General features: G+C 43.9%; 1 protein-coding gene and 1 long non-coding RNA gene across 2 annotated transcripts; both read left to right on the top strand.

The window, feature by feature from the left end:
- Positions 1–10,013: 10,013 nt before the first annotated feature.
- Positions 10,014–11,360, top strand: LOC119565807. The gene is made up of 2 exons (XM_037895488.2): positions 10,014–10,528; positions 10,673–11,360. Exons 1-2 carry the CDS (start codon positions 10,379–10,381, stop codon positions 11,357–11,359), a joined length of 837 nt encoding a protein of 278 aa, XP_037751416.2. The 5' UTR covers positions 10,014–10,378; the 3' UTR covers position 11,360.
- Positions 11,361–12,255: 895 nt separating this feature from the next.
- LOC122462001 lies at positions 12,256–13,222 on the top strand. Its single transcript, XR_006284320.1, has 3 exons — positions 12,256–12,388; positions 12,492–12,591; positions 13,116–13,222. It is a non-coding gene; the product is annotated as an uncharacterized LOC122462001 (long non-coding RNA).
- Positions 13,223–25,244: the final 12,022 nt, after the last annotated feature.

Raw genomic sequence — 25,244 nt, 5'->3', positions numbered from 1 at the left:
AATCATAAAGACAGATGAAGAAACATAATGTCCATATGTTCCAGATTAACAATACCAGTATTTGATAGATTGGAATGCTATGGGCAGTAAATGTGGACAGCGAACACTACTTCAAACCAACATAAGAACATATTGTCAGTCTCTCTTCCTACGTTTCTAAAGGCAACAGTAAAACTAACTTCAGGGTGTGATAGCAAGTGATGCATAATTAGAGACTGCACGCTGGATTACCTTGCTGTGTGTTTTCTACAGGTATCCTAGCCATTGCTTGTCCCCCCAAAATGTCTGCTTACTAGAAATTGCCCTCAGGTTCTCAGTACATAATACTTCAGTGTGCGCTAGTTCCTGAGCGGGCACAAGATTCAGCACAACCCTCATGAAATCAATGGAGCTGTGCTGACTTACATCAGCTGAGGATCAAGCATTAAGAACTCCTCTTCTTGGGCACTAAAGTAGAGGTTAATCTTCTGCCCCGTATCATAACGGACAGATATTGGTGAGGGATAAAACAGTAGGCATGTCACTACCCAGATTATCTTCTCTTTCTTCTGAAGCCAATAAAACTATGCTTGTGCCAAGGTCAACATCATCCTTTCATCACATCCTTTCATAAATTGGTCCAATGTAGTTAAATTGGTACAAACCCTTGTGTGTAGAAAAGGCCAAAGTCTTTGATGCTGCAAACGCTTAAGCATGTGAACAACTTTACTCACATGACCAGTTCCATTGTGTGAAAAGCCAGATGACCTGGACAATCACTTTGATTGTGAGATATTATCATACAGTGGTTGATGCAAATATTAAAACAAGGCTTGCTTTAATTTTCAGGATTTTATGTTTTAATTAGATGGTGCAACAGAAGATGGGACTACTCATTAGTAAAGTTACTCACATGCATCATTGTTTGTGGGCTCAGGGCCTAAAATCAGACTTTCTGCTTTGTAAGAAGCAGAGCTTTGTAGGTCTAATGGTTGGGAATCCTGGGTTCTGTTCCCAGATCTTCCATTGGCTCAGTGGAACTCTGAGTGCTTAAATTTTATCAGAGATGTTATTTTAATCACATATTGTTTACCATTGATTAAGTGTACTCTTAATATTATATTACGTTAATCTTATTTGCACAAAGAGAACCTTTTCTTTAGATAGGGATAAGAAAAATAAACTAAGATTTGTTATAATTGCTTTGCCCAGCAGGTTCTCTGAGTCATCTATACAGTATATACAAAGTTTCAGTGTGTAACTACATACAGGAATTTAAAAAATAGCTTGAATACCGGTTAAATATCTTGAATTCAAACTAAACCTCTAAGAACTAGGCTGTCAGTCCTACAATCATAATTCACTTCAGCAATATTTAGTCAATGAGTAAATCTGATTGAAACTAATGGGACTACTTGTGTGGTTTAAGGGTATGCAGGATTGAACTCTCAGAGTATTGTATTTGTATTGCATTAGTGCCTAGAGGCCCATCAAGATTAGCTTGTGCTAGGTGCTGTACAAACGGCTTCTGGCTAGCTAGTAGTTTTGTGACTGTGCTGGATAAGTTTAGATCCAAGTTTGCAGGTCCCGGATGATCTTGTTAACAGAAATATAGAGTAAAATGTTACCAAAATTAAAGTCTTATTTAGGGGCTCTGACAAATTGCCTGGGACATCATAACACCTGGAACAGAGGCTTGTCCTCTTTGTTTAGGGTGACTTCCTGGGGTCTTGTCTAGATGAGGAATTTTCTTACTGGCAGTTCTTCTCAACAGTACAGCTGCATCACACAATCAATAATGGGAGCTCTAATCCAGACTGAAAGTGAGGATTTTTACTACTTTTAAACCTGCTATGAATAGAGCACGTGAAATGACTTGGATTATAGCCACTTTGGGAAGAGGCTACAATCCAAGTTTGGGACAGCCTCTGTTTTTTTTTGTTTTGTTATGTGTTTGTATCATGTCTAGCACAGTATGGCCCTGATCCATAACTGGGGTTACCACAATACTAATAAGACATTGTGGAAAAATGCCAGAGTCTAGTTTTTCACCATTAATAGCACTAATATAACTACACAACTGCTGAAAAAACAACCTACTACATTAAAACGCTTTATTCTGCTCTTATTTGCACAGATATACATCTGGAATAATGGTACCTGAGCCAATAGTTATGCCAACATATATGATACGAGTATTGGGCCTTACACAGACGGCATGCGACTGACTATACAAGGCATGCATTGCGTTCTTGACCAGTTGTGTGTTGTCCAACTGGTGGCCCCGTGGGCCAGATCTGGCCCATGAGATAATTCTTTCTGTCTCCCATGGAGGATGCCATTTTGTAGAACGTGCATGGTCATGCTGCATGGAGGATGCCATTTTGGACTGCCTAAGGCACGCAAGTGAGTTGTTGCATGCCTTACAAAAACTCACTGGCTGAGGCATTCCTAAAAGAGCCTATCGTGTGTGTGTGCGCGCGCAATATTTTTGTGAAAGTTGTTTTCCTATCTGATGTCAGAACAAAAATGAGTGAAAGCTGATGGTTATTGTGCAAAGGTGTAGTATTAACACATATTGCAGTAGTTGCTAGAGTCAACCAGGTAAAGACTCCATTAGATGCTGCATATAGAGAAATGATAGTCTCTGGACCAAAGAGCTTACAATCTAAAGGCCTAGCATGTGTGTCTAAGGAATTTGATCATTTGATGTGTATATTAAGTTAATTTATATTTAATATTCCTTACCGCTTTCTGTACCGCTACAGAAACAAACAGACAAATTACAAAAATATTATTCATGGCCTATTGTGCCATCTATATTTTTCCAGCAGAACACCCTAAACAGGATATAAGAAGGCAAAACATGGACCTCAACTACCACTTATATGGGTTATTTTGTAAATCAGTATCTATCTGTGACTTTCTTTCAGTCTCTGATGTATTTATAACTGCTTCTTGAGGCTGAATGTAGGCTTTTAACTCTTCCGATATCTGTGGCTGGGAGAATGAAAACTATCTTCTCAAATATGGTTAACTTTAAACAACCCTAGCTAGAGTTCTGATAGGGCCCTTCCATAAAGAATGGCAAGAGTTCTTTGAGGAGCATAAGAGCCGGTAAAGCTTCGAACTTTGTGACGCAATTAATTATGAAGTAGAGTTGCAAGTTTGGATTCAAATAAATTTTTCCAAGTTTGCAGTATTTTGGCATATCTAACAAGGTTTTCTGAAACATGGGTCCAAGCCCTGTCAGTTGTATAATAACACTTGAAATTGTTTATTATATAAACTAACTGTTGAAGCATAAATGGATTAGAAGGTGTGGCTTTCTATAATAACAAGATTTCCTGAAATGTGGCATGAAGGCTGAAATCACTGGCTGGAGGTGGGAGTAGATATCTTGATAGTGAATGAGAGATCACAGGTGGGATGGGGATAGGTCATGAAGGGCCTTGAAAATGAAGTCAAGCATTTTATGTTTGATAGGATAGAGAAGGGGAGCCATTGGAGAGATGCAAAAGAGATGTGATGTGGTCAAAGGAACATGTTGGGAGGATGATCTTTGCAGCAGCATTCTGAATGGGTATAAGCAGGGAAAGATTGCATTTGTCAAAGCCAGAGAGAAAGATGTTGCAGTCACTGAGACACAATATGATGAGTGTTCTAGCTGTGTGGATGGATAGGAAAGGCTGTATCTTCGATGTACTTCTATTGCTGCTTTATGATTTAAAGAGGGACTACTTTAAATATTTTTTCAGACTCTTAAAACACAACAAAAAGTTACATCTCAGAACTATCAGGAATGGCAAGGCTGGCCTTCCATGCCCTTGCTGCAGAAATCTTTGAGGGCCTCTGATACATATAATCGAACCTTAACGGGGAGGGTTTTTTGTTAACATCCCAGAGTTTTAAACAGTCTAAATAAAAACTTCCCTATCAAGTTAATCTGGTTTCACTACTTTGGTAATTTTATATCCTAATCCTACTGGTTCTTCAGCCATCTACACTCCTGCAGGATAGGAAAGATCTGAACTTTTAACTTTTAAAAAAAATCTGATTTTTTTAAAAAAAAGTAAAAAGATGAGTTTTCAGGCCTTCTTTATACAACATGAAGGGGGGAAAGGCTGCTTTTTTTTTTTTTTTTTTTTACTCTCTTACAGCAAACTGTATTACCATTTCCCCCACTGCTGTTTTTTCTCTTCCACTGAACTTTGATCAAGGATGATCCACTCTGATAATGTAAAATTGCAAAACATTGACAACTGACATGTGAACACATGCCTTATGTAAAGCTAAATTATTTTCTCAGGCTCCAGTCCTGAAACTGGATGCATACAGATATGTAAAAGATCACACAGCATAAGACAAATTTGTAGGATTAATCAAGCCCCTCTAAAAGAAATCTCTGGGTACACCTCTCTCCTACTATGCTCACGAAGTAAAAAAGGATGTGGGCATTCACTTCACTAATAGCATAATAGCTGATTTTAATGTGAGAACACATACTTTTGTTCGCAGCTCAGCCACTTCATTGATAAATTCCTTCAGAACTCTTGGAGGAATACCACCCAGGCTTGAGGACTTAATCTTTTAAGGTTTTTAATCTTCACTAGTATACAACAGATACTCCTGAGGGTATTCTACACCAAAAAACTAAAATTTCTGCACACAATATTTTAAAATTCTGCAAGTGTCAATAAATAAATGCAGAGGCGCCAGCATTGCGGTGGGGAGTACAGGCCATTGGTGCAAGAAGGTGGGAGATCACCCTGCAGCCCCCCGACCCCTTGGACATGGACTCAGCAGTGAGGCTGCACCCGACCATGACACAGCACAAAGCCTGGGCATGCCCCAGACACACCCTGGGGCCAATGTCCCTCTGGGACAGGTGCACCAGGTATGGGGCAGACAGCCTCAACCAGGCAGGATCCAAGTGTGGAGGGGCTCAGTGTGGGGGGATCCAGGTGTGGGGTGAAAGGATTCTGTGCGGGACGATCTGGGTGCAGGCAACTCAGTGGGAGTTCCAGGTGTGGGGGGATCTGGATGCACAGAGGCTCATTGTGGGGGCGGGTTCCAGGTGCAGGGGCAATGGGATTCTATAGGGGCTTCCAGGTGAAGGTAGCTGGGGCTCAGCGGAGGGGTCTGGGTGTGGGAGGCCTCAGTGTGGGGGGGATCTGGGTGCTGGGGGAGTGGGGCTTGGTGGGATTGGGGTCTGGATGTGGGGGCTAAGGGTGGTGCAGGGGGTGGGGCATCAGGTTGGGGGTTTGAGTGCAGGGAGCTCAGTAGGGAGTAGTCTGGGTGCAGGGGTCGGGGTCTGGAGGCAGGGGGTCTGGGTGCAGGGGAGCTTCAGATGCAGGGGTTGAGTTTCAGTGGGGTGGGGTTTGGGTATGGAGGGTGTGACGGTGCTGCCTGTGGGAGCCAGCTAAGGTCACTCAATCAGGGTGAACTGCAAACAGAACAGGGCAGACAAACCCCAAACGCTGGTGGATATTCCGATACTTAGATTTACCATGCCAGCACAAAACAGCTTCTATAGTACCTCGCTGGTTACTGAGAAGTCCAAATAATGCAGTTTCCTTAAAGTACCCAGCCCCAGGCCTCCATCCAGACACACATGTCAAACATATGATGATAAATTTTGAAAATCTTATTTCATCATATAAAAGAAAAGGTTCTCCTGATCCCAAAGGACCAAGCCCCAGACCCAGGTCAATTGATAACTCAGATCTTACCCAAAATATACACTTAAAGTCAATTCTTATTAACTAAACTAAAATTTATTAAAAAAGAAAAAAGAGAGAGTGTTGGTTAAAAGATCAATACACATACAGACTTGAATTCAATTCTTGAGGTTCAGATACATAGCAGAGCTCAGCTTGTAGTTGCCAAAAGTCCTTTTAGAAATAGTCCATAGGTTATAGTCCAAGGTCCATATTCAGGGTGACTCCAGTCAGTGACTGGAGATTTCAATCCTTATGGCTTACGGTTTCCTGAGAAGATGATAGGCTTAACTTTCCTTCTTCCAAACCTCATGGCAATTAGCACAGGATAATTTATCCATTAAACCGTTCAGATACAGGTTATCACAACCTTCAGAGAGACATAGACAATAATAGTATTTCACTCAAGTGTCTTCCTAAATGTTAATATTCCTTTTTTGATCTTTGAATCAAAGCTATAGCAATAGACAAGACTTGTTTGCTTACATCACAAGACCTGAGCAAACATTTACCCTTCTACCTCTAACAATGCAGATTTGCGTTTCAAAGCTCTATTCAATTACATATCTTCCTAACCAGTCTTTAAAGTTCGGCCATGGGTCAGGTCAGTCTGTGAGTTAATTAACTCTTTCTGGCCCCATCACCTTTCAATGAGGTATGATATTACACTCATAATGTCACAGAGGGCTAGGGGGATTCTGGGTGTATGGGATGAGGCTTGGCAGGGGTGTCTGGGTATGGGATGTTCAGATGCACAGGGGTTGGGCGGATGGGGGGAGCAGCTCCCCGTACAGTGACCCCTACCCACACAGCTGAGGAGTGATGGGGGCAGGAAGCAGGGGAGGATATTGAGCTTCCTGCAGCTGGGGGAGGTTTCTGGAGGTAGGTCTGACACAGCCGCAGTTACTCCTTGCAGGGGAGGAGGAAGTCCCGTCCTCTCCTGGCTCAAGCCTAGGCAGGACTAGCAGCTGATCCTGGCTCAGGGTAGGAGCCACTGGCTGAGGTGTTCTTAGCCCCACTGTGATTCATCTCTCTGCCGGCTGCTCTGGGTGCCTGAAATGATGTACCTGTGCTGCTAGGGAGTGGTGCGTGATTGCTCTTGCAGCTTCCCTTTGCTTCCCTGACAGAAAGTCATCTGCAGAAAGAAATCTCCGGGGGACATAAATTCTGCACACGTGCAGTGGCACAGAATTTCCCCAGCAGTAATCAGAAGTAACTCCACTGAAATCAATGGACTTACACAGGTGTAAAAAGCCATACTACATCGGAACAGTTGGGTAACCTAAGTTTACTTATTTGTTTCTTAATATAAAGCAAGTGTTCATGCTAGGATCTTTTTTGTTCTGCAGACTGCAGCTGTATTCTTCAGAGCAGCTTTGTGTGTTCATGGGGCAGATCCTGTGCTGCGCTTGGTGCAGCTCAGGACTAAAACTAGTGAGGGGAAATTGTCAGATACTTCTGGGGGGATTTTTATGAACTAAAAATGGCTTTTCAACTAAAACAAGGTGTAGAGGTGTGAGTACATGCACGTGGATTTTTTGACTACTCGACTCAGGAAGAGTGGGGAAGGCAAAGGTGGCTGATTCTCTCATTTTGGGAATCCCGGTGGGTTCTGACACATACTTTCTCAGAGGAATAAAGAGATCCAGACAAAGCCTTGCGCAATATGCCCTGGCTGAAAACCAGAAATTATTTATAGGTGGGCTTTCTTGCACTTTCCCTTTGTTTTTTGGACTCTATATACGTGATTCTGCCTCCCAGAATATTTACAGGAGTCAAGATCTTTAAGCACTTCAGTCCTATGCTCATATCTTGACTGACTCACTGTAAAGGAGTGAAGTGATGTTTTCTTTTTTAAAGATGCCTTTGCTTACTCACAAAGCTTTTGTCCCATTTATAATGCTATCATGTGTGCCTGGGCAGGCAAACTGTGCATTTCCTATAAGGATTTTGTATTGGAGCTTGAAAAGGATACACTAGCAACTCATTCACATGATTATTCCTTTCCTCATCTAAGAAAGTAGCCTCCTCCAAAGAGTATACTTCCTGAATTAAAAAGAAAAGGAGTACTTGTGGAACCTTAGAGACTAACCAATTTATTTGAGCATAAGCTTTCGTGAGCTACAGCTCACTTCATCGGATGCATACCGTGGAAAGTATAGAAGATCTTTTTATACACACAAAGCATGAAAAAATCGGCGTTTACCACTACAAAAGGTTTTCTCTCTCCCCACCCCACTCTCCTGCTGGTAATAGCTTATCTAAAGTGATCACTCTCCTTACAATGTGTATGATAATCAAGTTGGGCCATTTCCAGCACAAATCCAGGGTTTAACAAGAACATCGGGGGAGGGGGGGTTAGGAAAAAACAAGGGGAAATAGGTTACCTTGGATAATGACTTAGCCACTCTCAGTCTCTATTCAAGCCTAAGTTAACTGTATCCAATTTGCAAATGAATTCCAATTCAACAGTTTCTCGCTGGAGTCTGGTTTTGAAGTTTTTTGTTGTAATATCGCAACTTTCATGTCTGTAATCGCGTGACCAGAGAGATTGAAGTGTTCTCCGACTGGTTTATGAATGTTATAATTCTTGACATCTGATTTGTGTCCATTTATTCTTTTACGTAGAGACTGTCCAGTTTGACCAATGTACATGGCAGAGGGGCATTGCTGGCACATGATGGCGTATATCACATTGGTGGATGTGCAGGTGAACGAGCCTCTGATAGTGTGGCTGATGTTATTAGGCCCTGTGATGGTGTCCCCTGAATAGATATGTGGGCATAGTTGGCAACGGGCTTTGTTGCAAGGATAGGTTCCTGGGTTAGTGGTTCTGTTGTGTGGTATGTGGTTGCTGGTGAGTATTCGCTTCAGGTTGGGGGGCTGTCTGTAGGCAAGGACTGGCCTGTCTCCCAAGATTTGTGAGAGTGTTGGGTCATCCTTCAGGATAGGTTGTAGATTCTTAATGCATTGGAGGGGTTTTAGTTGGGGGCTGAAGGTGACGGCTAGTGGCGTTCTGTTATTTTCTTTGTTAGGCCTGTCCTGTAGTAGGTGACTTCTGGGAACTCTTCTGGCTCTATCAATCTGTTTCTTCACTTCCGCAGGTGGGTATTGTAGTTGTAAGAATGCTTGATAGAGATCTTGTAGGTGTTTGTCTCTGTCTGAGGGGTTGGAGCAAATGCGGTTGTATCGCAGAGCTTGGCTATAGACAATGGATCGTGTGGTGTGGTCAGGGTGAAAGCTGGAGGCATGTAGATAGGAATAGCGGTCAGTAGGTTTCCGGTATAGGGTGGTGTTTATGTGATCATCGTTTATTAGCACTGTAGTGTCCAGGAAGTGGATCTCTTGTGTGGACTAGACCAGGCTGAGGTTGATGGTGGGAAGGAAATTGTTGAAATCATGGTGGAATTCCTCAAGGGCTTCTTTTCCATGGGTCCAGATGATGACGATGTCATCAGTATAGCGCAAGTAGAGTAGGGGCGTTAGGGGACGAGAGCTGAGGAAGCGTTGTTCTAAGTCAGCCATAAAAATGTTGGCATACTGTGGGGCCATGCGGGTACCCATAGCAGTGCCGCTGATTTGAAGGTATACATTGTCCCAAATGTAAAATAGTTATGGGTAAGGACAAAGTTCAGCCACCAGATTAGCCGTGACATTATCGGGGATAGTGTTCTTGACAGCTGGTAGTCCATCTTTGTGCGGAATAGTAGTATAAGGGCCCTACTGTCAATCAAACCCTAACCCCACCCCTTGACCTCACCCCTTGACCCCTTAGCCCCGCCCCCAGCTCAAGGGGGCCCTACCATCAATCAAACTCTAACCCCACCCCTTGACCCCACCCTCTTGCCCGGAAGTCCCACCCCCATCTGGGGTTTTACTTCCGGGGTCAAGGCTGCCGGAAGCAAGGTGTGTCGTGTGACCCCCCAACCCCGCCCCTTAGCCCCCCCCTTGACCCCTGCCCCCCCACCGGAAGTCCCGTCCCATGGGGATATTACTTCCGGGGTCAAGGCTGCCACATGCCCGGAAGCAAGGTGTGTCATGTGACCCCTCTAACAACTCCTCCCACTGCCCTCTACCAATTAAGATGGGTTTTGCCCCTGTAGGACCACTCAGAGAGGAGATTTGACCAATCAGGGAGAGTTCCGGGGCGGGGGTGACCCGTCCGGAAGTGGGTCTTGTGACCCCTCTAACGACTCCACCCCAACCCTCTACCAATCAGGGTTTTGTCCCTATAGGACCGGCCCCAAGAGGAGATTTGACCAATCAGGATGAGTTCCGGGGCGGGGTGACCCATCCGGAAATGATTCGTGTGACCCCTCTAACAACTCCTCCCACCAACCTCTACCAATCAGGCCGCCCCGAGAGCAGATTTGACCAAAATAGGGCAGGTTCTGGGATGGGGTGAACCGCCCGGAAGAGGGGCGTGTGGCCCCTCTGCCAATCAGAGCGCAGCACCATCACCCCATAAGTCCCAGCGTCGGGCAGAAGAGGCTGTCTTTTACCAAGAGCGCGTGTTTTACAAATCGTGGAAACATGGACTCCTTTACCACCCCCGTGAGAACTTCAGACTTTGTTTTAGCCCCGAGGGCCTTCGACAAACCACAGAGAAAGCATACATCAGCGACAGTTCCGAGGAGGAGGAGGGGGCGATTGAGGGGAGCCCTTTGGCCCAGCCATTGATGGATACCCCAGACCCTGAAACCCAGCCGCTTGTGGGACCCCGCGATGAGCGTGATGGCCTCTTGTTGTCCACCCCCCTGGAGGAGGAAGGTGATCACAGCTCGGGGAAGTCACTAATGGACAAGATGAACGGAAGAGACAACGCTCAGGTAAATGAATGCTTAAGAGGTGACGGTCGAGGTTGGGGGTGTAACGGGGCTACGAACCAGGGATTGTGTAAATCAAAAACCAAGCAGTGCAGTGCTTATGCTGTTTCTTTTCTAAAAAAAAAAAAAAAAAAAAACTCTCGACAGTTCAAAGATGCCTTTCTAGAGGACGCGGAGACCCTGGACAGCGTTGCACCAAGCAGCGAAAATGAACCGGGCCCACCTTGTTTTTGCTCAACGCCGATACAAAATGTTGAACAGGACTCCGGGGATGACAGCTATGAGGACTTTAGGAGGAGGCTTGGCATGGAACTGACTGAGCCAGTGCCACGTCGTGAGCGTAAAAAAGTCATGCGGACTATTGTACACGTTGCTGTTTATTCTGTTCTTAATCACTGTCTTAGGGAAAAGCTTTTTGAAGATTGTGAGGGCTGTGTCATAGATGCACCAGGCCAGCGGCACCATGACTGTGTGACTTGGACTTCAGTGGATATAAACTGCAAGCTCCGGGGCCTGTGTGCTGAGCTTTGTTTGGAAAGCTTATTAAACACTGTTATTGCCATAGGTTATGCTATGCAATGTCTGTGCCTAACCCAAGAACATTTAGCACAAGGGGTGACCTTGATAAATGCTGTGCAATTCAGTGGAGACCCTGACCATGTTTTAAAGAAAAAGACCAAACCGGAAGATGTCTGCTTAGAGCATTATATTGACCGTCTGGTCCGCACAAAAAGTTACAGAACCCTGCTTAAGAAAAAGGCTATTTGTAAGAAATCTAAAAGGATTAAGTTAGAAAATGGTGAGGGGCCAAACATGCGATATAAAACTTGGTAGCTGTAAAATTTAAAAAAAAAATCTATTGAAAGAGACTTTGTGACTATCTGTATTTCTGTTAAAAGGTCTCTGGCCCTTAAGGGAGCTTAAAGTTTTTTTTTTTTTTTTCCTTTCTTTTTTTAATGGAGCATCTTGGTTTGTTTTCAAGGAACTGTATGTCTTAAATAAAAAAAAATTGTTTGTGAGAACCTAGCTCTTGTGTCTTTTGTGTAAGAGAGACCCATTTACAGCAAAAAAAAAAAAAAAAAAAAAAACCTGAAATGTATGTTGTGGGAGGGGGAAAAATATCCTAAAAATGTGTTTACAATAAAACAAACAGGGATAGTTCAGACATGTGGTTGAGTACAATAGAGCTGACTTATTCTGTTGAACTGAACGGGTTTAACCACCCCCCTCACTGAATAGCCAGGGTGCCTGTGATTACTCACCCTTGTTTCCATAGGGTTAATTTTGATGGGGGTGCACCCATAGTACGGGAGGTAGGTGGGTGAGGATGGTGAGTTCTGATTAATATGAAATGAAATAAAACCTCAGGAGTTCACAGATGCTATTGGACAGTTTAAATATAATCCCTGGAGTTGGTGGAACGCTATAGGCCAGTTTAAATATGGCCCAGGAGTTGGTTGAAGGCCACGGGGCACTTTTTCTAGAAAGCACCCCCGCCCCACCAAACTTTAAGCATGAAAGAAACATGTTTTTAAAAACAAAAACAAGCCCCAAGACATTCATTGATATCTGCAAAGGACCCCTCACTTGAAATGGTTACTGTAAGAAGGCCCTACAGGGGGGAAAAAAAAACAAAAAGTATTTGAACTTAAAAAAGAAAAGGAGCCCAATTGTGCAGAAAACTTATTCCTCACCCCCGATCACAAAAGGGAATGCTAGGGAGGGGTGATCTAATCAACCTGCTAACTGTTTTGAAACAAAAGAGTTAGGATGGTGTAAAAAAAAAACAAAAAACTCAGGTAGCTTGGAGACTGTCTCTTTCAACAGAAACTCTCTTGAATTGCTGCTGGACTGCAAGTGGAGGTATGTTCCCTGGTTTTTTAACTCTGAAAAAATATATATATTATATAATGCCATTCTTTGGCCATGCTGTCTTAGTAAATAATGGTGCATATCTTTATTGCAGTGTGATCTGTTTAGCATGGAGCCAGTAACTTTAAGTTGCAGTTCATCACCAGGCCAAGGGAAAAACCATTTTTAACTGGAGTTGTGCTTAATAACTTCAGGTATTACATAGGTTGAATAGGGATTTGGGAGCTAATACTAACTAACATTTTGGTTTGTTTTTTACCCCAAAGACCCCAAGCACACATGGCTGGGGCGGGACGGGGGACAGAACAACCAGGGGTCTTTTTAAAAGCATGTGGGTTTATTGAAAAGTATTTTGTTGCAAACAGTGTTTTAAACTCTGTGTGTGTGTATGTATGTGTGTGTGTGTGTGTAAAACATAGGTGGTTTTTAAAAAGTATATGTCTACAAACTGATGGTGATGGTGTGTTTCCAATTAACAGGGTTTTTACTTTGCAAAATGAGATGTATTTTTTAAAAAAAAATATTTGTGGGGGTTGTTTTCAAAGTGGTAGAAATAAACTCAAAACCTGTGTTTGTTGTACAGCCTGAAATGGATTATTTTGTTTTAAAGCTATGACTTTTTTAAATAGAAAAAACACCCTAATGGATATTTTTTATTTTATTTTAAAGTTTACTAGACAGTTTCATGTGTTTTATTAGAATGTTGTTTGCTTTACAGCACGGTCAAAACATGAGCGGGTAAAAATGCTCAAAAGAAAAAGGAAAGAGACAACTGAAAAGAAAAATTCACAAGTATCAGTGACAGATGGATGGATGAAGCCGGGTAAATATATTTTGCTTATTAGTCTGGTTAATTTTGCAATGTTGACATACCCTAGATGTCAGAAGCCAGTGTCTCATCAGGGAGGGGGTTCCTCCTCAGCTGATGGAATTCTGGGGAAACTGAATGAGCTGTAAGGCCCTGAAAAGAGCTATCAACAAGGATCATTGGGCTAGTGCATCACCCTCCCCTTGGCATCAGCTTGTGATGGATCTGAAGGGTAAAAATCACCACATCCCAGTAACCCCTTGGGAGGCTGATGGCTGGGGTTCTGTATTCAACACTCTCTCCTTCCCCACACCCAAGCTGCAACTGGGGCTGGTGGAGGAAAATGAGTCATAGGACTTGAGTAACCTCCCCAACCCCAGCAGAGGCGAGTGAGTAAGGCCCCACATATATGTCCTTTGTGCTCTTTAAGATAAGCTCCTTGCTTCCTTGTGAAGATGTATGGCTGCTGACCAAGGAGAAGAAGCAAATCTGATCACCTCCCTCATTCTCTTTTGCATCAGGCTTGGTGGGGATACCAGCAGGATGAAATCTCAGCAACTCATGCTTGAATAAACTCACCTTTTTAGTATTACCAGTAAAGGGAAGAAAAAACTGACTTATATAAATTATCAATAGCCAGATCATATCCTCCATGGGTCAAACCTCCACAAGAGACACTTGCACAATTTGATATAATAGGCATCACAGAAACCTGGTGGAGTGAGGATAATCAATGGGACACAATCATTCCGGGGTACAAAATATATCGGAAGGACAGAACAGGTCATGAGGGGGCCGGGGGAAGTAGCTCTATCTGTGAAAGAAAATGTAGAATCAAATGAAATAAAAATCTTAATTGAATCCATATTTTCCATAGAATCTCTATGGATAGTAATTCCATGTTCTAATAAGAATATAACCATAGGAATCTATTATCGACCACCAGACCAGGACAGTGATAGTGATGATGAAATGCTAAGGGAGATTAGAGAGGCTAAGAAAATCAAATAACTCAATATTCGTGGGGGATTTCAATTATCCCCATATTGACTGGGTACATGTCACCTCAGGATGAAATGCAGAGACAGAATTTCTCTATACTTTAAATGACTGCTTCTTGGAGCAGCTGGTACAGGAACCCACAAGGGGAGAGGCAACTCTCGATCTAGTCCTAAGTGGAGTGCAGGATCTGGTCCAAGAGGTAACTATAACAGGACAATTTTTTTTTATTTAAGACATACAGCTCCTTGAAAACAAACCAAGATGCTCCATTAAAAAAAGAAAGAAAAAAAAAAACTTTAAGCTCCCTTAAGGGCCAGAGACCTTTTAACAGAAATACAGATAGTCACAAAGTCTCTTTCAATAGATTTTTTTTTTAAATTTTACAGCTACCAAGTTTTATATCGCATGTTTGGCCCCTCACCATTTTCTAACTTAATCCTTTTAGATTTCTTACAAATAGCCTTTTTCTTAAGCAGGGTTCTGTAACTTTTTGTGCGGACCAGACGGTCAATATAATGCTCTAAGCAGACATCTTCCGGTTTGGTCTTTTTCTTTAAAACATGGTCAGGGTCTCCACTGAATTGCACAGCATTTATCAAGGTCACCCCTTGTGCTAAATGTTCTTGGGTTAGGCACAGACATTGCATAGCATAACCTATGGCAATAACAGTGTTTAATAAGCTTTCCAAACAAAGCTCAGCACACAGGCCCCGGAGCTTGCAGTTTATATCCACTGAAGTCCAAGTCACACAGTCATGGTGCCGCTGGCCTGGTGCATCTATGACACAGCCCTCACAATCTTCAAAAAGCTTTTCCCTAAGACAGTGATTAAGAACAGAATAAACAGCAACGTGTACAATAGTCCGCATGACTTTTTTACGCTCACGACGTGGCACTGGCTCAGTCAGTTCCATGCCAAGCCTCCTCCTAAAGTCCTCATAGCTGTCATCCCCGGAGTCCTGTTCAACATTTTGTATCGGCGTTGAGCAAAAACAAGGTGGGCCCGGTTCATCTTCGCTGCTTGGTGCAACGCTGTCCAGGGTCTCCGTGTCCTCTAGAAAGGCATCGTCGAACTGTCGAGAGTTTTTTTTTTTTTTTTTTTTTAGAAAAGAAACAGCATAAGCACCGCACTGCTTGGTTTTTGATTTACACAATCCCTGGTTCCTAGCCCCGTTACACCCCCAACCTCGACCGTCACCTCTTAAGCATTCATTTACCTGAACCTGCCCTATTTTGGTGAAATCTGCTCTCGGGGCGGCCTGATTGGTAGAGGTTAGTGGGAGGAGATGTTAGAGGGGTCACACGAATCATTTCCGGACGGGTCACCCCGCCCCAGATCTCATCCTGATTGGTCAAATCTCCTCTTGGGGCCGGTCTTATGGGGACAAAACCCATCCTGATTGGTAGAGGGCAGTGGGAGGAGTTGTTAGAGGGGTCACATGACATACCTTGCTTCCAGGCATGTGGCAGCCTTGACCCTGGAAGTAATACCCCCATGGGATGGGACTTCCGGTGAAGGGGGGCAGGGGTCAAGGGGTGGGGTTGGAGGGTCACATGACACACCTTGCTTCCGGTCATGTGGCATCCTTGACCCCTGAAGTAAAATCCCAGATGGGGGCGGGACTTCCGGGCAAGGGGGTGGGGTCAAGGGGTGGGGTTAGGGTTTGATTGACAGTAGGGCCCCCTTGAGCTGGGGCAGGGCTAAAGGGTCAAGGGGTGGGGTTAGGGTTTGATTGACAGCAGGGCCCTTATACTACTTTTATCTATTAACAGTTACTAAAACAGAATACACACACTAAGCACACAAACTCCAAATAAGGCAGATGAATTTTTACTGGTGGTCAGTCAAGATTAGATCGTCTGGGGACTCCAGCTTCTGCAAGATATAGCTGGCAGGACGTTGAGGTCTGGCAGCTCTGATCTTGGGCTGTGTCCTGGAGATAGGTTCCAAAGAACTTCCTTTTGGACCCCAGTTTATATAGTTAAACTTTAATCCTGCTGATATATACCTTAACTGATCATTTTAAATTAAAGTACTAAAAACCAGCATTTTTCATCAACCCCACCACCTTAGTTGATTTAAATCTTGCAAAATTAGTTTTTGCCTGTTGCATAACAATTAAAGAAATAGAGACTATTCAGATAAATAATAGAGAAGTGGGGACAATAAAGACAAAACAATAGCTGTATAGATTTCACAATCACAATTGTTGGTAAGTGATTCCTTGCCAGTCAGAATGCTATGAAACAAAGTTTTCTTTAAAGATCTGTTTCTTTATCTGGTGATGGTGGGTACTGTTAGAACAGGAGAACCTTCTTAACAGCCATCTGACAATCACCATCCCTGTATTTCTGTTGTCTTCTGGAATTTTTTTGAAAGTAATCTTTTTTTCCTTGTGGAAAATATAACCAGGCCAAGGGCCTATTAATTTAAACATTTTATGATTCTTTTAACATTTGAATAAAACACTTTAGTTTTAAAGCATGGCATTGCTAATGGTATTCTAATACTGGTATTGCAATAGTATTACACGACTATGGGTCGATTCCTGCAAATATTAAGCACATTAATAGATCTCTGTATATAAATTTAGTCATGTGGATAAATATTCCCAGGATGAACAGCTAGGACTCCATCTTGCAAATATTCAAGCATATCTGAGACTTTATTCACAGAGTGGCAGGGTCAAGGCCTAAACTATTAACACAGTAAACATTCCCATACTAGCCAAAGGCATAAATCTTGGATAACAGGATAAAATAAACTTGAAATTGTACACAACCATTTTTGAATATGACAAATCTAGGAAACACTACAAAAAGTTTAACCCTTCACAAAAGCAGTCATCTCCAAAATGCTTTATCCAATTTCCCTCATTGAGCCTCAGATCATACAGTAAAATGTCAGATGAATATATTTAGTTTTAGCCATATTAGGTCCCAATTCTGCAATAATCTGCACGGACCAACTGTTATGCTTGAGCAGAACCTCCTTGAAATCACTGGGTCTCTGTATGGGTACAGGGGATCTATACTAGCAGCTCTGATTGGGCAAGAATCCTCCAAATCCACTTTATACAGTCTTTCCACAGTTAAAAACCAAGTGTGTTTCCTATTATCTTTATTGTTCAATTATAGTACAGTAGCTTCTGTTAGTAGTTGTAACGTTATCTTTATAACCTACCTCTTAAGAATTGTGTAATTAGACATATATCTCTGAAAGCTTTCTATAAAAAAAAATAACATGCAGTAACCACAGCCCTTCTAGTAGTTTCACTTCTACCTCTAGGATGAATGCAATCTGACTACATTTCTAATGCATTATTGACTGTAAACTGTTTTGATAGAGATATGAATGCAATTTTACAGCCCTGGAGGGTGGGGGAAGTCACTATCATGTTTACAATGTAGATAAAACTACTTTATATACCTTGTGTATGTTTTATTGAGGGGTAATACAGCTATAAAAATACGTTATGTAATCAGACAGGATGTAAAGTATAATGTAAAATAAAAAAATTATAAACGAGTGTATCTGTTTTTAGAGGAACCTACCACCATCACTCTCTATTAATGCGTGTAATGACCAACTGCAACTAATTCAATACTTGGGGCTGGCTCAATGGGTTACCTGGAAGCAGCATTTGATGCAGTGTCCTGTCTCTACAACAGCCAACAAGAATGAACACACTACACCTGTGTGCTGTTGTCTGTATTGGGTGACAGTCAAATTTTGGTCCAGTTCAAGCTTCTTGCCCCCAAAACCCTGAATATGCTAGGGTCTGGATAGGTAAGATTCCATCTCTTTATGCTCCCCATCATACCTGCTGTACTCAGCAAGGACACTTCAATGGATGGGGGAGTGGGGAGCAGATCTTGTATTGTGGTGATTAAAGATAAGGAAGATTCGTGAAAGGCCAATGATTTTGGACCATGGTTCTGCAGAAGCCCAGTATTACTCTAAATATTAGTGCAGTAATGACATCAGATACTGGAGAAACTGACCACCCTTATTCTTTCACTGTAATGAATTGGCTCCAAAAAAAAAAGGGCGTGGGGGGGGGGCGACAGGAAAGAGACTTCAGCCTTCTAGAGGTAATTTAATGTACTTTTTATAGTGTGAGGGGCTCACATTCTATGGCATTGAGTGCCAGAGACATATCTATACAAAATATGTAATCTAAAATGCCTATTAAAAACTGTGTGGCCTCAACCCTTTTACCACCTGGACTCTACAACATTATTCTCTCACAGAAACTGGATGGAAGAGACCTATTGAACTATCTAATACTGTGGTTCTCAACCATGGTCCCTTGGGGGCCATGAACAGGTTTCAGGGGCTCCACCAAGCAGGACCAGCATTGAACTTGCTGGGGTGCAGGGTAGAAAGCTGAAGTCCCACTGCATAGGGATGAAGCGTGGGGCCCTGAGCCCTGCCACCTAAGGCTGAAGCAGAAACCTGAGCAACTTAGCTTCACGGTGCCCCCTGTGGCATGGGGCCTTGGGCAGTTGCCCTGCTTTCTACCCACCCCTTAACGCCAGCCCCGGCTTTTGTATGCAGAAAACGAGGTATTGTGGCACAGGTGGGCCATGAAGTTTTTATAGCATGTTTGGGGGACCTCAGAAAGGAAAAGGTTGAGAACCACTGATCTAATACAGTGGTTCTCAATCAGAGGTCCATGTACACCTGGGGATACACAGAGATCTTCTAGGAGGTACATCAATTCATCTAGATATTTGGCTAGTTTTAAAACAGGCTATATAAAAAGCTCTAGTGAAGTCAGTACAAACTAAAATTTCATATACACAATGACTTGTTTATATTGCTCTATAAACTATACACTGAAATGTAAGTACAATATTTATATTCCAACTGATTTGTTTTACAATTATATGGTAAAAATGAGAGAGTAAGCAATTTTCCAGTGATAAAGTGCTGTGACATTTTTGTATTTTTATGTCTAATTTTGTAAGCAAGTAGTTTTAAAGTGAGTTGTAACTTGGGGGTACACAAGACAAATCAAACTCCTGAAAGGGGAAAAGTAGTCTGGAATGGTTGAGAGCCACTGATCTAATGCATATCCCTCTCAGCATACAGGAATATTCTTTACATAATAGCTGTTTTGTCCAGACTAACTTTAAATGACTTAAATGATGCGGCTTCCATAACTTCCCTCAGGGAGATTATTCCACATGATTTCACTGTCAGGAAGCAGCTTGCTGCTGCTTCTTTTTTGTTTATTTGGGTTTTTTTGAAAGCTTATTTTTTTTCTTACTACTCTTTGAAGCAGCGGCTTTAATTAGAAATTCCTCTCTGTTCTTCCTCCAACCTTTCTTTCTTTATCAGACAGCCAGAGGTCAAGGTATATTAATAGCTGCTGCATGACTCAGAGTTGTTAACTCAAGTGGATCCCTTCATACAGAGATCTGCTGGTTGGTGTCCCTGGCTATACTGTCGCTCTAGGAGAGAGCACCTTTCCTATCAAACAACCAAAATAAAACAGCAAAACAGAGAAGCAGCTGGGTCTCCCTCAGTATTTTTATTCCCATTTTTCCTCCAGAATTCTCTTTTTGTTGCTACTCCCTCCACCCACCATGGAAGGAGGAATTTTATATGAAGAATAATATTCAAGAATCCACATCCCTACTTGAGGACAGTCTGAGTCTCTCCTCCATACCTCATGAGTGACAGAAAAGTAGTCAGAGCCCGAGCATTCCTTTTCTTCCCCCACACCACAAAAATCCCAGAATGTGTGAAGCAGCATCTTCGCCCCTTTTGCACGTGTGTGTTCACATGTGGCAAGGGAGGGGATAGGAGGACAGAGCCAGTGTGACCTTGGAACTGTAGTGTTCTTAACCTCCGTGTTTGCTTTCTGAACCTTCCCTTTCTCCAAGAGGGATGATGTCCTAGAGCAACCACCTCCTTTTATGGTGGGCAACACTAACCAGACCATGGGGTTAAAGTCCTTATTGGGCCTGTGGGTGCTGGCTGAGGCTAGTGCACTTTGGAGGTAAGGGGATGGCTGCAGTGTAGTGTCAGAATCCTCACACTCGTTATTTAGTCATCAAAATACGTAACTTTCTCTGCCTTGGTCCAGTGAAGCAATTTTTAACAGGAGAAATCTGTGTCAAATGGCTGCCTTCCCTCCCCCCACCCCAAGTAAGTTATTTATAATTAGGGCTCTGTGTCTATCATGCAATCTCCATGATTTCTGCAGCGGCCAGTGTAGCTGACCCCGGGATCAGCTGCTCAGGTGGGCACAGGGACAGCCACACCAGCCACTGCTTAGGCAGACCCCTGCAGCTGGTGCTGCTGGCCCTAGGTACCCCTCCTTCCCCCCCAAGATTTTCTCTGTTATTTTTAGTATAAGTCATGGACAGGTCACGGGCAATGAATTTTTGTTTATTGCCTGTAACCTGTCCATGACTTTTACGAAAAATAACTGAGTAAATCATAGCCTTATTTATAATTCTTTTCTCATCTGTCTATGCTGTCTGTGTAATATGTTTTCTAACAGAAATTATTGGCCTGCCAATTGTCCCCTGGTTTAGGAGGTGTTAACATTCTATTCTTCCCCTGTGCCCTTAAATCTCACTTTCCTTTGTAATCTTCCATGGTCTTGCACAATGCTTACTCAGGATAGTAACCTTGCCTTATTTATATAGTATTTTCATTGTAATTACTCTTTTCAGGTATGGTTACTAGCATGAGTTTCAGTTTAGTGACTAGGAAGAAATTATTTTCTGTTTCAAAACATGTTTCAAACCATTTCATGTTGAACAGAGTCACATGATTTACAGAGGCACACATCATGGCCCTAATTCAGCAAATACTTATGCACGTGCATGACTTTGATGATACTACCCAGGTGAATAAAGTACCATTGGGCCTATGCCTTTTTTAAGGCAGTGACTTCAAATAGATGATGGTGTGAAGTGAAGCTAGAGCTTCCTATGAGAAACTAATCAGGCGTGATTGTTAACAATACATAAAATATGGTGGAAAGAGAAAAATATTAAAATAAGGATATGAAATGTATTTTGTTGAGACCACAATTTTACATTTTTTCTAGAAGCCAAAAGAATTTGCATTCATGTGATCAACGGAATAGCTGTGCCCTACGAAGACTCTCAGGCCTAACTTCATATTGAAATCAATGGGTATATATATACCTGCTACTGTATTTTCCACTCCATGCATCTGATGAAGTGGGTTTTAACCCACGAAAGCTTATGCCCAAATAAATTTGTTAGTCTCTAAGGTGCCACAAGGACTCCTCATTGTTTTTACTCATGAAGTGTGAACCACAAAGGTACTTGAACACCTAGACGCCAGATTTAGTATCTGCTAATGTCCAGTTTTGATCCTCAAAACTCCTGATGAACCCTGTAAGCCCCTAAACTCACTAATGGCCTAATCTTTCAGAGAAAAAGTTCCCTCTAAGCCTGCATTTCTGCCTCTGAGCATGCACACTGCTGCCTATCTCCTGCCTAAGCCCCAGAGCCAGGACCAGCTCCAGGCACCAGCATTCCAAGCAGGTGCTTGGGATGGCACTGTGAAAAGGGCAGCAGTCTGTGTGCCGTCAGAGCGGTGTCTCGTCTTTCCGCGGCAGCAGCAATTCGGCGGCAGCTTCTTTCCTCAGGCTGCTGCAGTGGCAATTCGGTGGCAGCTTTAGTCTGCAGGCTGTGCCGTGGCGGCAATTCGGCGGCCACTTCTGTCTCCAGACGTCCTGCTTGGGGCGGCAAAAACGGTAGAGCCAGCCCTGCCCAGAGAGATCCACAAACCAGGGGAAGACAAGCATTCCGCTGCCTAACTTGTGTGCAGAGCCCAATCTGATAGGTGTGCTCAGAGTGCACCTACAGGATCGACTGCCATTCAAAATCTCCAGCTGGACGAGAGGAGGTAGTGCCCACCTTATAATGTTTAGTCTCGTCTCCTGGCATGTGGGAGACTCATGTTCAAATCCTCTCTCAGCCAGAGGGGGAAGAAAAGATTTGAATAAGGGTCTTCCACCTCTCATGAGGATGTTCTAACCACAGAGTTATGGGCTAGTTTAATGTGGAACTTCTTCTGTTACCTGCACACTCTAGGGCACTCCACCTTTACCCTTCCATGAGTTCAAGGCATAACCCAGTTAATTTACGCACTCCCACCCTTTCCCAGTTCCTAGGGCTCTGGGTGAAGGCACCTACCCATACCCAGTTCTTAGGGCTCAGGGCCAGCCATACTCAGTTCCTAGGGCTCAGACTGTAACCTGGTTAATTTAAGTACCCACATGTACCCATTTCCTAGGGCTCAGAGTGTAATGTTTTGCGGCTTTGCACCACAGGTCCTTTTATCAGTGAAAAAGCCTTACACAGTAATATCCTTAACCGTTATCTATTAACAGTTACCAAAACAGAATACACACGCTAAGCATACAATGCTCACCACTCCCAATAAAGCAGAGGAATTTTTACTCGTGGCCAGTCAGGATCAGGTCATCTGGGGCTCCAGCTTCTGCATTATATAGTTGGCAGAGCATTGAGGTCTGGCAGCTCTGATATTGGGTTGTGTCCTGGAGTTAGGTTCCAAAGCTTCCTTTTGGACCCCAGTTTATATAGTTAAACTTGACTCCTGCTTAGCTATACCTTAATCAATCATTTTCACAATCATAACTGTTGATAAGAGAGGGGGAATTGAATGTGAGTCTCTCATATGCCAGGAGACTGCTCTAACCACTGGGCTAAGTTATAAAATGGGCATCACCTCCGGCTGTTTTGTGTGGAGTAAGGCAGGTACCTTACTCATTCCCACAAGAAATGTTATACCTATTGAAGTCTGGGAGGCAGGCAGGTGTCTGAATGACCCTCCCGCAGCCTAAGGGGAGGAACTACTGAACCTGGGATTCAAATAATTACAGGGGATAATGAAAAAATAACAGGGTCAGGAATGAGGGTCACAGGAAAAAAATCAGGAATCTGGAAGGGGACACTGAGCAGAGAACCTTGGAGAGCACCCACTACTCCTTAAAGGTGTCTAGGGAACCAGTGGACAAGAAATGCTGTAGGCACCTAAGATGTCTGTCTCCGGGTGGTAGGTGCCTGTTCATGGATCACTAAGCCAAAGTATGTGTCTCCCAAGAGCCTGGACTTTTGTCCCTATCTCAGAGAGGGGATGCTCAGACCAAACCCCTGTTTGGTATCTCCCATGGGTGAGCATACTTAGCATAGGTGGTTCCCTGATAGTGAGCTAGATTTTGTGGATCGCTTTCTTAGTCACCTATCTCTCCCATTCATTGTATAGGAGCCTAGGGTTTTGTGGGTTGCAGTGTTGTTCCTGTGATTTTCTAGGTACCTAAAAGTTAGGCCCTATAACACTCAGCTTTGCAACACCTAAGACTCTTTGTGGATTCCACCCACCGTGCTTAAAGATCTGAGTCTTTTAAGAGCAGGGTCTAAGAGTGTTAGCAATGCCCCTCCTGTACAACCCACAGGGATCTTTGGCTTCATACCACCCTCCACAGGTGCTGAATTTCTCATTTCCCCAGGGTTGCTTGACCCCCTCTCCACCCCTTCCTGCCCCCACTCTGCTTCTTCCCACTCCATTCTGCCCCCACCCTCAAGTGCGCCCTGCCCTTGCTCCACCCCCTCCCCCAGCACCTCCTGCCCACCGCTGAACAGCTGATCCATGATAGGTGGGAGGCGCTGGGAGGGAGAGGAAGGAACTGATTGGCAGGGCCCGCTGGCAAGCGGGAGGTGCTGGGGGGGAAGGAGGAGGAGCTGATTGGCAGGGCCCGCCAGTGGGTGCTGAGCACCCACTATTTTTTTCCATGGGTGTTCCAGCCCCAGAGCACCCATGGAGTCGGCACCTATGCCACCCTCTTCTTGAAGTCCCAGCCTTAGAGGCAACAGCCTATGTGACTGAATCAGCTTCCCCAAGTAACTCCAGCTGAAACTCTGCAGAGCCCCATTCCTTTCAAACTGTGTGTGTGTGGAGGGGTGTCTGTCTGCACAGTGCAGGACAGGCATGGGCTCCTAAGGAGTAAAGCAAAGCTGTAGCTCACGAAAGCTTATGCTCAAATAAATTGGTTAGTCTCTAAGGTGCCACAAGTACTCCTTTTCTTTTTGCAAATACAGACTAACACGGCTGCTACTCTGAAACCAACAAAAAATAAAGGGACACTTGTAATAAGCTTTAGTGTGACAGAGTGCTGCCAAATGGAGCACTCAAAAAGATTTCACTAATGAAGCAGGTTTGTCAAGGTGCACCTATTAGAGAGGAAAGGTGGGCAAGATAAGATCTTTCACCGGACTAATCTGTTGGTGAAAGACACAAGCTTTCAAACTACACCAAGTTCTTCTTCAGGGCCCAATAGCTTGAAAGCTTTGTCTCTCTAACCAACAGAAGTTGGTCCAATGAGAGAAATTACCTCCCCCACCTTGTCTCTCTAATATCCAGGGCCAAACGCAGCTCTCGGGAACCACCCATGCAGCCAGTGTATGTATGACAGCTGCAGGCGTGCAGGAAAAATTTGTACAGTCAGGGTGCTCAGGGCCATTCAACCAAACCGTAAACCCTGTATATGAGGGAAACCACTTCAAACCAGGGGGTGTGGCACTGGCAAGTGCCCCAGCACCTCTGGACACGTGCATTAGACGTGAAAAATTAGCCTTACATCACCTATGTGAGCGGCGTCCACACGTGCCAAGAGCCATCTGGATAGACAGGAGGAGAGGAATGAGGGGTCACACTGGGTCTGGTCCCAGCAAGGGCATAACACGCCACCTCCTGCCCTCCCCCCAGCACTACTCTCAGGAGCGAGACCCCCTCCGCCGCTGTGTATTTGCACGCCGGGTCCCTCCGTGCTCCTCACCTCTCTCCCTACGCAGCCCCCAGTCCCTCTTGCCGACAACCCTCCCGCGGACCCTCTTTCACACCGAGGCTCCTCACGGTCGCGCGCTCTTAGCCCCCCGCGGCGGGGAGCTGAGGGCAGCGGCTTCCCGTGGCTAGTGCGCATGCTCCCACCTCTCGCGCATGCTCCGTAACAACGAGGA

Source organism: Chelonia mydas, chromosome 1, assembly GCF_015237465.2.
Source record: "Chelonia mydas isolate rCheMyd1 chromosome 1, rCheMyd1.pri.v2, whole genome shotgun sequence".
NCBI classification, from domain to species: domain Eukaryota; kingdom Metazoa; phylum Chordata; order Testudines; family Cheloniidae; genus Chelonia; species Chelonia mydas.
The sequence above is the reverse complement of the archived record's forward strand: the minus strand, read 5'-3'. Positions and strand labels throughout refer to the sequence as shown.